This window comes from Nomascus leucogenys, chromosome 17 (assembly GCF_006542625.1).
Source record: "Nomascus leucogenys isolate Asia chromosome 17, Asia_NLE_v1, whole genome shotgun sequence".
NCBI lineage: Eukaryota > Metazoa > Chordata > Mammalia > Primates > Hylobatidae > Nomascus > Nomascus leucogenys.
The window spans coordinates 77,422,549-77,436,728 of NC_044397.1; the positions used below are offsets into that span (position 1 = coordinate 77,422,549).

At 41.0% G+C, this 14,180-nt stretch overlaps 1 protein-coding gene across 1 annotated transcript in view; it reads left to right on the forward strand.

Annotated features, from left to right (window-relative positions):
* The first annotated feature begins 2 nt into the window (after window positions 1-2).
* HIBADH (3-hydroxyisobutyrate dehydrogenase) overlaps window positions 3-14,180 on the forward strand; it is a 221,236-nt gene continuing 207,058 nt past the window's right edge. The window contains exon 1 of the mRNA XM_030795573.1: window positions 3-45. Coding sequence (XP_030651433.1) covers window positions 42-45 — 4 coding nt within the window. The 5' untranslated portion in view covers window positions 3-41. The remainder of the gene's footprint in view (window positions 46-14,180) is intronic.

The window sequence follows — 14,180 nt, forward strand, 5'->3', positions numbered from 1 at the left end:
GACACGCCCCCAGCCCGCTCCGCCGCGGGACGACTCATCCCATGGGTAGGCTGGTTCTCTCCTTACTTCGTCGTTGCTATTTTCGCTCTGCGACTTAATCGCAGCAAAACAATGCGTCTGGATTTACATTCTGATTTTATGTTATTATTTTGACATACGAAATGGGGAAACACACCGGAGGTTTAAGTAACTCACCAGCGATGTGGAAAGGGCAGCTCAGAGGTCCATGAACAGTACCGTATCCCTGTCTGCGCCTCAGTCGACCTAAACTAACCCACCGATTTTATAGATAAGGAAATAGCCAGAGAAGCAAGAAAGTGACCACACGGCTAGGGCTGCAAACCCCTGAGCTCCAAAACTGTCTCTCAACACCTGGCCCAGTCCTGTGCTTTTTTTGGCTATGAAGTTTTTTTCACTGAAAGCTCCTAGGAGCTTTTCAGTTCTAATGCCCTCTGATTCTATTTGCTCTCGCACCAGCAGAGGCCTCTTTTCTAGCCGCATTTCTGTGAGTTACCTGCTTTTGTTATCCGTATCATTTTCCGTGTGTGAATTTTGTCCCGCGTTCTCTGTTATTTCTAAAATCACTTGCTCGTTGTATATGTTGCCTTCCTACATTAGACATTCAGTTTGAATCGTAACTCCACAGAAGCAAGTGTGTCCCATTCGAATTCATCAGTCTTCCGTTGCCGTAAAACCCTGATAAAACTTGCAATAGCACCAGAAAGGATATGTAAATTAGATCGCATTAAATGTTGAAGCACATTCTAAATACAGAACATTCAAAATTATCTTTCGTATACTTTCATCTTTACTTCCAGTTATTTCAGGAGACATTAGCTTTGATAACATAGGTTCTCAGTATTTACAGACTGATTTGTTTTCTGTGTATTGACATTTTTGAACTTGGTCTTGTGCTGGGTATTATACTTGATCATAGAATTTCAGAAGAACCTTAACAGGTCATTTAGTCCCAGTCTCCTTATTTTATGGATGAAGAAAACGGTGTGAATAATCAACATATGTTGTCTCTCGCGTTACTTGTAGCAACCTTCTGGTAGTAGAAATAACTGTGTCCCTTAAGAAATGTAAACATAGCATTGAATTTTATAAGCATAATTTTTCAGAGATGTCACTCTTTGTATGTTTAAATCACATTCCTATTTATATGTAATAAATTTTTAATTACCACTAATTTTCAGTTAATGAAATCAGAAAAACAGTATGCTTCATAAAAACCATAATTGAAAGACTTTTTTCTCTGGCCCGGGGGGGACGGAGTTTCGCTCTTGTTGCTCAGGCTGCAGTGCAATGGCGCGATCTCGGCTCACTGCAACCTCCGCCTCCCGGGTTCAAGCGATTCTCCTGCCTCAGCCTACCAAGTAGCTGGATTACAGGCGTCAGCCACCACGCCCGGCTAATTTTTGTATTTTTAGTAGAGACGAGGTTTCGCCATGTTGGTCAGGCTGGTCTCGAAAGACATTTTCACAGATATTTTTACTTTGTTATTTTTAATTATTTCTTGAATTTTTAGACCTTATTTTCCCCAGGAAGGTATTTGTTCTGGAATTTTAGCTTGCTTCATTCATTTTAATAATGATCCTTTAATTTTTAGACCACGTTTTTCCCACCAAGATAAACAGATACCCTCTTAGTATTTAATTGAATTTCTGGGTTTTGGGGGGGTAGGGTTTGGGTTTTTTGTTTGTTTGTTTTTTGAGACAGAGTCTCGCTCTGTCACCTAGGGTGTAGTGCAGTGGCATGATCTCGGGTCACTGCAACCTCCACCTCCCAGATTCAAGCAATTCTCCTGCCTCAGCCTCCCCAGTGGCTAGGATTACAGGCGCACACCACCACGCTGGGCTAATTTTTATATCTTTAGTAGAAACGGGGTTTCTCCATGTTGGCCAGGCTGATCTCCAACTCCTGACCTCAGGTGATCCGCCTGCCTCAGCCTCCCAAAGTGCTGGGATTACAAGCATGGGAGACCGCACCCGGCTTTAATTGAATTTCTTAAAGTTAGCCTATTATGTGTATGGCAGTGGACTATGGCTAGAAGAGATATGGATTCACTTCCTTTAAGTGAAATCTTTCTGCCAGATGGATTTCAGAATTCAGAATTTTTCAGACTTTAGAGAGGTGTGCTTTATGTGACATTCCTCACGATCTGGGGCAGCACCCACAGTCAACTTTTTTTTCCGGAACAGCTATGAATATCACACTAAGATAAATGAAATGTATAGTCTCACTCAGATCAAGTTTTTCAGGTCAGGTTCTGCCACTTTGCCCTTGGGTTCAGGTCAAGTTTTAATGACAAATGAGTCAAGTCAAACAGGTTTTGCCACCAAATGTTGAGAAAACATTTGATTTTCAGAGCTTTTTTTTTTTTTTTTTTTTTGAGACGGGGTCTCTGCTCTCTGCCCTATCACCCAGGCTGGAGGGCAGTGGCAAGATTTCGGCTCACTGCAACCTCTGCCTCCCAGGTTCGAGCGATTCTCCTGGGATTACAGGCGTGAGCCACCACGCCTAGCCAATTTTCAGAGCTTTTTAGATTTCAAAATGGTGAATACTGAGAGAATTATTGGAAAGTAAATCAGTGAGTAACCCATGATTTTTCTGGAGCAACTACAGTGTCAAGTAGTTTCTAGGCAGTTGTCCTGTGTTTTGATTGGGAAAATATGCTGACTATATTTAAAAGGCACTGTTCTTTCATTAGAGGAACTTATGATAGCAAAGGGAAGAAAAGAAATCAGCCCATGAAAATGTAGGTAACTAAAGTGTAAATGAATAAGAAGACAGATATTCCAAGATGGGAGAAAGTACAGGCTTGTGTTAGCAGTACACTTTTCATGGGGGAGGCAGGCCTGGACTGTCAAAGTGGGTATGATTTCAATGAGGAGATGGAGGAGGAGGACTTTCCAGTCAGGATATAAGAGCTTGGGCAAAGGAATCAGGTAAGAAGAAAATTGTTAACCAAAAATAATAATTTCCTCCAAAGTTCATGCATTCACCATTGTGTCATGTTGCTTCTTACTAAGAGCATTTTGTTCATTTACTATGTGCTCTGGGAAAAACAAGGAATCAGGCATGGTTTCTTCCCTGAAACTGCTTAAAATCAGGTCAAGATGTTACAGGATGGTATAGATAACTGTCAAATTTGCAGGAAATGGACTATGAGAAATAAAGTAGAAAGATATACAGAATAATTAATTTTGAAATTAGCTAGACTTTGTAAAAGAGATTGGTCTCTAAACTTCAAAAGACTGATAAGATTTGAAAAGATGAAAAAAAGGCTTACATAGTGAGAATAATATAATTTAAAAGGCACAGATGGGACAACTAGATAGCAAAACATGGATTGAAAATTTTTGAAAAAGTTCAAATAGACATGTTTTATTAGAAACATTACAGGTTTTAAAAGCCAGGCAAATGAGTTGTTCTCCTTTCTTAGAACAACGGTTTACATTAGAATTTGTATTAAAGATTCCTTTTGCTATAAATGATTCTTTTTTTTTTTTTTTTTTGAGACGGAGTCTCACTCTGTCGCCCAGGCTGGAGTGCAGTGGCGCAATCTCGGCTCACTGCAAGCTCCGCCTCCCAGGTTCACACCATTCTGCCTCAGCCTCTCCGAGTAGCTGGGACTACAGGCGCCCACCACCACGCCCAGCTAATTTTTTGTAGTTTTAGTAGACACGGGGTTTCACTGTGGTCTCGATCTCCTGACCTCATGATCCGCCCACCTTGGCCTCCCAAAGTGCTGGGATCACAAGCATGAGCCACCGCGCCCGGCTAATGATTCTTAATTAAAAAGAAAAAAACACCTTTGTAAGCCTTTGTTTTAAAAAGATAGCTTTTTTTTTTTTTAGGCAGAGTCTCACTCTGTCACCCAGGCTGGAGTGCAGTGGCACAATCTTGGCTCACTGCAACCTCTGCCTCCCAGGTTCACGTGATTCTCCTGCCTCAGCCTCCCAAGTAGCTGGGACTACAGGTGTGTGCCACCACACCCAGATAATTTTTTTGTATTTTTAGTTGAGACGGGGTTTCATTATGTTGGCCAGGATGGTCTCAATCTAAAAAGAGAGCCTTTAAAAATGAGATTTGAATAATGGTAGGCTTTGGATAGGCAGAGAAAGAGAGGATTCCAAACACTCTAAAATGGCTTATTTTCTCTTTCCCTGTCTATTAGATTTTATTGATGTACTCATTGCTCCTTGTTCCCCAATCATTACCTACCTAGATGCTTGTAACACACCTTTGCTCCTTTGAGGTATACACTGTTGTGTTATGCTCCATCTTCCCTCCCTGTGGCTGTCATCTTCTGATCTCCAAGTCTCCACTATTCCTCATTCAGTGAAGAGTGTCACCTAGTGCACAGTATCCTTCTCCATTCTAAGCCATTCATTGTCTACTTGGATGAGATTAAAATGAAAAGGCCAACATCCCAGCATTTTAACTTCCTGAATCTCCCATCTCAAATACTCCAGATACCTATTTCTGTGGTCACACCTTGGCCCTTGTCATCATCTTGAAAAGCAAGCCTCCTACTCTTTGACCACAACCTCCTGTTCTTCTAACTTGCTCATTCAAGTATGACCAGCAGAACTATTTTTCAAACTCATCAGCATCTCAATCCATTTCTTTTTTTAATACTTCCCTCAGTATCCAACTTAGAGTCCATAGGCTATAATTTCATTAACATGACTTCCAACACCTTAAACTCCCTTGACTTCCTATCTTGCACATTAAGGAAAATTTCCTATAACAAATGCGTTACAGACTTTGTAGTCATCCCATGCTTTACACTAAAGTTTACGTCTGGAAATACTAAGCAGAAACTTTGAAGTTAAAATTGAGTGTTTTGAGAAGTTTCTTGCACTATCAAAAAGAGAAACTATAATTTATGATACTAAGAAACAGAGCCTGCAGAGGTTTATGTTAGACCTTTGCCCCATTGGCTCCTAACAGTATTCTTTGTTCCTTATGCAACTGAAAGGTCACTAGAATGTAAATATTTTCTAACCTCTCTTCCTCATCTTACTGAGAAGAGTAATAGCCAGCAAAGTACTTTGAATTTTTAAGGTACTTATGTCAACAAGATTCTTCCTTCCCAGTGTTTCTTATTAAATACCTGTATTTTGTGAGTCACTGTGTATCAATGATAATTAAAGTTAATAAAAATTATTTTAAGGAAATGTTATTAAGATAATCTTCAAATGTTTAATTTTAACCAAGGCTAAATCAAAGTTTTAGGCCCAAATATGTTTTTATTTCACAGATCCCAACACCTCCCACCTTCTCAGGAACTCTGCATGATCTCATTTTTATATTCAAGCCCCCCATCTCCACGAGATCTTTTCCATTGTCTTTTTAAACATACTGAAGTCTCCAAGTTTTAAAAACTTTCCCACCTCCCTATTTCCTTCCAGCTTCTATTGTCTTTTGTCTTTACAAGCAACCTTCTCCCTTCTAGGAAGAATTGTCTATATTATACTCCCTCATCTTCCATCTATTTCCAGCAAGTTCCAGAAGGCATATTTCTAGCAAGATGCAGAGGGCAGATTTCTAGCAAGTTCCAGATAGTGGATGTCCAGCAAGTTCCAGATGGTAGATTTCTGGCAAGTTCCAGAAGGTGAATTTCCAGGAAGTTTCACCAGCTCAGCAACACAAGGACTTCTCTGTGAGACTTCTCTGTGGGACTTTATTCAAGGACCCACAGACGTGCCCTCTCCAGGGCCTAGATGTCAGCCCTGAGAGGTAATCTTGCTTGGACACTCTATCTCAGATCTAGGGGTAGTGCCTCTCCTTGTATCAGACATTCTTATATTTTTTAGAGTTCCTTTTACTCCTGTTAGCCTCGTTACTTCAATCTTCTCTTACAGTTAATAATTCTTTATATTACACTTTCCTTGTTCATATTACCTATATGGTTTTTCTCTACTAATTGGACCCAGACTGACACAACCACTCTATGCTTCGTTTAGCTTCATAGGTAAAGCCTGTCGTGTTTATTTTTCTTTCTTCCCCTGAAGTAATTGCTCAGAGTTCATTCCGTTCTGACCAAGTAGGGTTGCTGCCAAAATGTAGGTCTTTGTTGTACTGCAATTTTCTACTGCTACTTGATGTTAATTATGATGCATAGGGGCTAGAATTTCTTCAGTAAGGTATAGTTTAGGTTGCAGAATTCAATGAATGATGATTTATTGCCATGTAGCATTGGATTTAATAGATGAAAGAAATGCCTTTATTCTCACAAGAGACCATGGCTAGGCTGATCCTGCCATAAGGACAAAAGGAAAAATGAAATTATTACTAAGTACTTATGCTGAGCATCTTTAGAAAGTAATCTGTAATACATTTTATTAGTTAATTGTGAAAATTGGCTTCTGACGTTACGTAGTGTGATATAGCAAGTTCTAAGACAAGCTGTATGAGTAGACAAAATTCCCCTTCCTGAATCTTTCCTTTCCTACACTTTTTCCTCTTTTTCAGGTACCCTTCACAGGTTTAACAGCCCCCACCCCTCGGGCACCAAGCAGTCTTATCCAGGAAAAAAAAAAAAAGAGAGACTGATTCTCAGTAGTAATCTCTGTGCCTACGAGGAACTTAATGCAAGTCTCAGGATCTCAAAATAAGACCTATGAGCATAAAGTAATGAGTCTGTCAAGCTGGGTTTCCATGCACAGGTGGAGGATCTCTTTAAGTAAGGAAACTTCCTTGTGCTTCTTTTTTTTTTTTTTTTTTTTTTTGAGACAGAGTCTTGCTCTGTCGCCCAGGCTGGAGTGCAGTGGCGCAGTCTCGGCTCACTGCAAGCTCCGCCTCCCGGGTTCACGCCATTCTCCTGCCTCAGCCTCTCCGAGTAGCTGGGACTACAGGCGCCCGCCACCACGCTCGGCTTATTTTTTGTATTTTTAGTAGAGACGGGGTTTCACCGTGGTCTCGATCTCCTGACCTCGTGATCCGCCCGCCCCAGCCTCCCAAAGTGCTGGGATTACAAGCATGAGCCACCGCACCCAGCCTCCTTGTGCTTCTTTAAGCACAGTTGCTATCATTCCGGGAGAAGCTCCTTTTAACCCATATCTTCTTCCAACTAGCATCCTATTTTTTTTCTTTCCTTCCCAGCTGAACTTCTTAAGGACCAATCTATATGATGTGATATTTGAGATATTAACCTATTTTTCTTGGTATTTTCCCCTTGTATAGCTTGCCACTTTCCCAACCCTCACCCATAGGTTTGTTGCCTTGAAGAAAGGATGTAGAAGGAAAATCTTTCTGGCTTTTGTTTCCAGACTCTCAAACCCCACACATGGGGAGAGGATTCAGGCTGCAGAGAAATGGCTTAAGGAGAAGCCAAGGGCAGGAGTATATAGGTGGAGGGAGAACAGGCAGCATCTTCCTCCCCCTCAACTCTAGAAACAGATTTCTCTGGGTCTGAGAGGGTGGGAGGGTGCTTCTAGGTGGACAAAACCATACAGCCCGTTTAACCTTCCTGGGTCTCCAAAATATCCTCTACCCTGTCTTAGTACAGAGCAATATTTCAAAATCCTGACAAAACTAGAATGGAGACTCAAAACAGAAATTGAATTGGTGGAATATATTAAAACATATTTCTTTACATGCTTGAGTTGTAGGCTAAAATTCATACTGCTACATGTTCATTAATCTTGCATTCCTCACCCCCATAAAATGTGCTCAGGCTGGGTGTGGTGGTTCACGCCTGTAATCCCAGCACTTTGGGAGGCCGAGGCAGGCAGATCACCAGAGGTCAGGAGTTCGAGACCAGCCTGGCCAACATGGTGAAACCTTGTCTCTACTAAAAATACAAAAATTAGCTGGGTGTGGTGGCAGGTGCCCATAGTTCCAGCTACTTAGGAGGCTGAGGCAAGAGAATCACTTGAACCCGGGAGGCGGAGGTTGTAGTGAGCCAAGATCGTGCCACTGCATTCCAGCCTGGGTGACAAGAGCAAGACTCCATCTCAAAAAAAAAAAAAAAAAGTGTGCTCAACCCCTACCAGCCCACTGAAAGTTACCATGGTAAGGTCATCAATGACCCTCATTTCCCAACCTACTTTTCAGTTCTCGGACCTTATTCCACAAACTTTTCAACCAAGAAGTTCTAATGATAGAATTGTTCACTCCTTCCTGCTTAAAACTTTTTCCTTATCCCCTTTGGGATACAATTGCATCCTAGTCTTCCTTTTATTTCTCTGAATATGCCTTCTCAATTTCATTTGTGGGCTTCTTATTTTGCAGTCGCTCCCATAAGTACTAATCTTCCTCAGATTCCAGCCATCAGTCCCTTCAGGTTTAAATTATTTCCGATTATGATTGCATATTTTCAATTGCCAAATATACTAATACATTTATTAATAACTACCAGATCTACCAGATCTGTATCTTCAACCTGGGCTTTCCTCCTGACATCAACCCTATATATAATAGATATCCACTTACGTGTCACACAAACATCCTAAACCCAGCTTTTTTTTTTTTTTTTAGATGGGGTCTCACTCTGTCGCCAGGCTGGAGTGCAGTGGCGTGATCTCGGCTCACTGCAACATCCGCCTCCCGGGTTCAAGTGATTCTCCTGCCTCAGCCTCCTGAGTACCTGGGACTACAGGTGCATACCACCATGCCCAGCTAATTTTTGTATTCTTAATAGAGACAGGGTTTCACCATGTTGACCAGGATAGTCTTGATCTCTTGACCTTGTGATCCGCTGGCCTTGGCATCCCAAAGTGCTGGGATTACAGGCATAAGCCAATGCGCCTGGCCTCCTTTTTTTTTTTTTTTTTTTTTTTTTAAGAGACAGAGTCTTGCTTTGTCACCCAGGCTGGAAGGCAGTGGCACGATCACGGCTCACTGCAGCCTCAACCTCCTGGACTCAAGCGATCCTCCCACCTCAGCCTCCTGAATAGCTGGGATGATAGGCATGTACCACTACACCTGACTAATTTTTCATTTTTGTAGAGACAATGTCTTGCTATGTTGCCCAGGCTGGCCTTGAACTCCTAGCCTCAAACGATCCCCTCGCCTTGGCCTCCCAAAGTGCTGGTATTGCAGGCATGAGCCACCATGCCCAGCCCCGCATTTCTAAAAGTGAATTTGCCATCTTTCTCTCACTTCATTGCCCTTCACCTGTATTCCTTTTCTATACTAGTCAAGGTCCTGGCAGGAAATGGATGACACACTCTGTAAGTCAGGTGATGAGAGTTTAATGATAGGACCCTTTAAGAATCCAATAAAGTTTCTCTCTAGCAGCAGAAGGAGCAGAAACAGAGAGGAAGGTGTTATCCCCCAACTGGGTCGGGGAAGCATTTGAGACCTGGATGTGGAGGAAAGGCTCTCTGACAGAAGGTGTGGCCTCTCTCTGATCTCTTGCTAATACCACTCATTGGCTAAACCCAACCTGAAACCAGAGATAAAAGGAGCCCAGGGATTCGGTCTCTTGAGGTCAGCTTCTTGGGGCAGAAAGTAGTGAGATAAAGGGTGGAGAATAGTTCTGTTGGGGCAAATGGACAATCATCAGCCTATCTCCTCAATGAATGGCAACACCAAGGACCCAGTCTTGTTTGCCAGGAACCTGGGAATTTGTCTCAACTCCTCACTCTTACTTACTCCATCATATGCAATCAGTCACCAAATCATGTCTATGTTGCATTCTGAATGTTTCTCACGTTTATCTCCTCCTTGCCATTCCCTACCAGTGCTCCCAGCTCAGGTCCTTATCTCTTTTCACCTTGATAAGTGCACACATTTTTTATCTAGTCTCTCAGCTTCTAGCATCAAACCATCCCTTTACCATCCCTTCACACTGCTACTAAAGTTTTCTTTCCAAAAAGCTAAGATCTAAGTCCTTTAATGACAAGACCATTCTTTTCTCCCAAATTTCTATTTTTTTTTTTTTAGTTTTTAAATGACAAAAGTCATATACCATAACTCCCAAGGAAAGCCAAGCTGGACTGAAGTGTATTAAATCAAATGTAAAATCTTCTAAAGAGGCAACCATTGTTAATAATTTTGTTATGTTTTTCCAGATAGATTTTTTAAAAATTTTTTATTTTGAAATAATTAGGCTTACAGGTAGTGGCAAAAAAAAAAACAAAAAATAGTAAAGGGAGTCCACTTCACCCAGTATCTGAGTTGAATTGTGTGCACCAAAAAGATATGCTTGAGTCCTAATCCCAGGAACCTATGAATGTCACCTTATCATTTCAGATATAATCAAGTTGAAATGAGGTCATTTCTCTACTAACACATTTACTGCTGGATTAGGATTAGGGTGGGCCCCAATCCAGTGGTTCGTGTTCTTGTAAGAAGAGGAATATTTGGACATAGGTACACAGAGAACACCACATGACAACAGAGGCAGACATTGAAGTACTGTATGTACAAGCACAGGAGCACCGGCATACAAGGATTTGATAGAAACCACTAGAAACTGGGGAAGAAGCCAGAAACGATCCTCCTCTTGACTCTTCAGAGAGCGTGGACCTGCCAATACCTTGATTTCAGACTTCTAGCCTGCAGAACTAAGAGAGAACAAATTCCTATTATTTTGAGCTATCCAGTTTGTGATAATTTATTACAGCAGCCCTAGGAAACTAATACACTCGGCTTGCCCCAATGGTAATATTTAGTGTAACTATAGTACAATATCAAAGCAAGGAAATTGACATTAGTACCATACTGTTAACTGGAACACAGGCCCTGTGCAGATTTCACCTCTGATTGATTTTTTAATCACACAAGTGCATACACACACACACACGTCTCTTGCTTTTTAAATTATTTATTCTCAGTTTAAAGTTTAACCATTAGTAACATGACAAAGGATTTTTTTTATAAACAGCACCTTCAAATTAAAAAAAAAAGGACTAACCAATGGAAAAATGGATTAAAATACATAAATAAGCAATTCATAGAAGGAAAATTATAAACAGTCAATGAACATGTGAAAAGATGCTGAGCTACACTAATGATCAGGGAAACATAAAATCACAATGAAATGCTTTTCACCATTAAATTGATACAAATGTAGAGATTGATAACAGAAAGAGACCCTCATACTCAGAGAGGTGGGATGTAAGTTGGTACAAAATTTTTTAGAGGACAATTTAGCAATATACATAAAATTTAAGGTGTTTGTACTATTTGACCAGCAACTGCACTTCCAGGATTCTTGGAAATACTTACACTTATGCAGAAAAATATTTAATAGGACATATTACTTTGAATAGGGAAAAATTAGACAAGCTAAATGTTGACTAACAGGGGAATGGTTAGATTAATTGTGATATGCCCATAATATGTAGCCATTAAAAGAATGAAGTAGACAATCACATATTGTAAGTGAATAAGGAAAATAATAAACAATAGGTATTAGAGAGGTTGTGCTTAAAGAGTGTATGCTCTATCTGAATTCATAATCCTGGCTCCACCACTTACTAGTTCTGGAAACCTGGATAGTTTAAATATTTACTTAGCCTTCGGTTTTCTTATAGGAAAATTAGAGTAATAATGTTAGTACCTATCTCAGAGGATTGTGTTGTCAGCAGTAAATGTGTTAGTTTACATAAGCAATATTTCAAAATGGTATCCTGTACATAGCTATTATTCAGTAAATGTTAGCTACTACCATTATTATTGTTTATATAAAATATATATTTTGTACCAGTATCTTATATATCTATATGTATTTATATCTATCCGTATATATGAAAGGATACATATAAAATTGTGATGCCTTCTGGAAAGGGGTATAAGTCTTTTTTTTCAGATGTCCCCTATCTTTCTGAGAAAGAGTATAACTTTTATCTTCAATAATACATACTTCTGGGCTGGGTGCGGTGGCTCACGCCAGCACTTTGGGAGGCCGTGGCGGGTGGATCACGAGGTCAGGAGATCGAGACCATCCTGGCTAACATAGTGAAACCCCATCTCTACTAAAAATACAAAAAATTAGCCAGGCGTGGTGGCGGGCACCTGTAGTCCCAGCTACTTGGGAGGCTGAGCAGGAGAATGGCACGAACCCAGGAGGCAGAGCTTGCAGTGAGCAGAGATTGCGCCACTGCACTGCAGCCCAGGTGACAGAGCGAGACTCCGTCTTAAAAAAAAAAAATGATAATAATACATACATACTTCTGTAATTGACCTTTGTTATTGTTCTTGGCCAATCAACATCTGAACCACCTTGCTTTGGGGGAATCCCCCACCTTATGAAGCAGATTTTGTATTCCATTATAAATATTGAAAATGTAAGAAATGTGTTATCAGGGCCTGGGCTCCACCAGTTAGCTGCATATAGAATTCATTCTGGCCCAGGAGAAGCAGCAGCTTGGTGGAAACTATCAGGTCTCCAGAGGGAGACATGACAGTAATTGTAGCATCAGTGTTAGCAGAACCAGCTGTGTGGATGGTGGGGGAAAGGTGAGTAGTTCTTCGAAGGACTGGTCCCCCATATTATGATTTTCAAGCCTTCCCAGCCTGTTCAGTAAAAACTGTTTTCCTAGATAAGCCAGAGTTCGTTTCTTTACTAGACACTAAAAACACTAATTTTTGAAATGAAAAGCCTCTCTTTTTATTATGAATAATTTCAAACATATAGAAAAGTTAAGGCCAGGCATGGTGTCTCACGCCTGTAATCCCAGCACTTTGGGAGGCCGAGGCAGGCGGATCACCTGAAGTCAGGAGTTCAAGACCAGCCTGGCCAACATGGTGAAACCTTGTCTCTACTAAAAATACAAAAATTAGCCAGGCGTGGCGACATGTGCCTGGAGTCCCAGATAGTCGGGAGACAGAGTCAGGAGAATCTCTTGAACCCAGGAGGTAGAATGCAGTGAGCACAGATAGTGCCACTGCACTCCAGCCTGGGCAACAGAGCAAGACTCCATCTCAAAAAAAAAAAAAAAGTTAAAAGAGTAGTAAAATGAATAACTGCATATCATCCATCCAGATCAACAATTAGTAATATTTTTATATATTTGCCTTATATGTATGTTTGTGTGCTTTCTGAACATTTGAGAAAGTTGCAAACACCTAGGAAAATAAATAATAATTTCATAATATCTTCCTATAAATGAGCCATATTCAGAGTTCACCAAATGGCACAAGAATGCCTTATCTATTTTTTTTCAAGCCAAGGTCCAATGAAATACATTGTATTTGCTTATGTCTGCTCAGTGTCTTGTAATAAAAAATGTAATTGAAAAAAGGGCAAAATATGGGTTTTGATCTTTTATTGTCTTCTACTTAGTGACTGAGTAGATAAATATGGGAACTAACAGTTACTTATTACTAATCAAATGCCAGGCTTATGTGAGGCGATGGGCATATCAATATGAATAGGACAAGGTCCCTAACCTCAAGGATATAGTCCCTCTGTGTTCCTCCAAATGCACACAATTTATCTGCCTCACTTTTGCCCAGCTTAAGGAACGGAAACGGACAGGGAATATTAGCGTTAATCATTTTCTTGACCTAGTGCCACAGTGTGGAGTAGGAGAGCTGAGCAGGGCTGGATGCACACGTCTAAGGAGTTATCTATCATCCACTTTTTACACATCTAAGGAGTTATCTATCCTCTTTCTTCTCTCTCTCTCTCTCCCTCCCGCCCTCTCTTTTTTTGGCTGGAGGGCAGTGGCACGATCTCGGCTCACTGCAACCTCCACCTCCTGGGTTCAAGTGATTCTCCTGCCTCAGCCTCCTGAGTAGCTGGGATTACAGGCATGAGCCACCACACCTAGCTGATTTTTGTATTTTTAGTAGAGACGGGGTGCCATCATGTTGGCCAGGCTGGTCTGGAACTCCTGGCCTCAAGTGATTCGCCCACCTCGGCCTCCCAAAGTGCTGGGATTACAGGTGTGAGCCACCGAGGCTGGCTCATCTACTACTTTCAAAAGCCCATACAAACTCATGACCATCAGGGACTGTCACAGGCTGATTCCAGTCTAACTGTCCAGCTGCAACTCTCACCACTTCCTCTTACAGAACTCAAACTAGACCCACAATTTCTAGAATATGTTTCATATTTTCCCATCCCTACATCGCACTGAATTACTTTCCTGCATCTGTATCTTCAAACTCCTATCTATACTGCAAGGCCCAAGATGTATGCCACAAGCTTAGTGAAAATGCTCAAGAATCTACTTCTAACTAGAAGAACGCATTCCTTCTTTTGTGCTCTA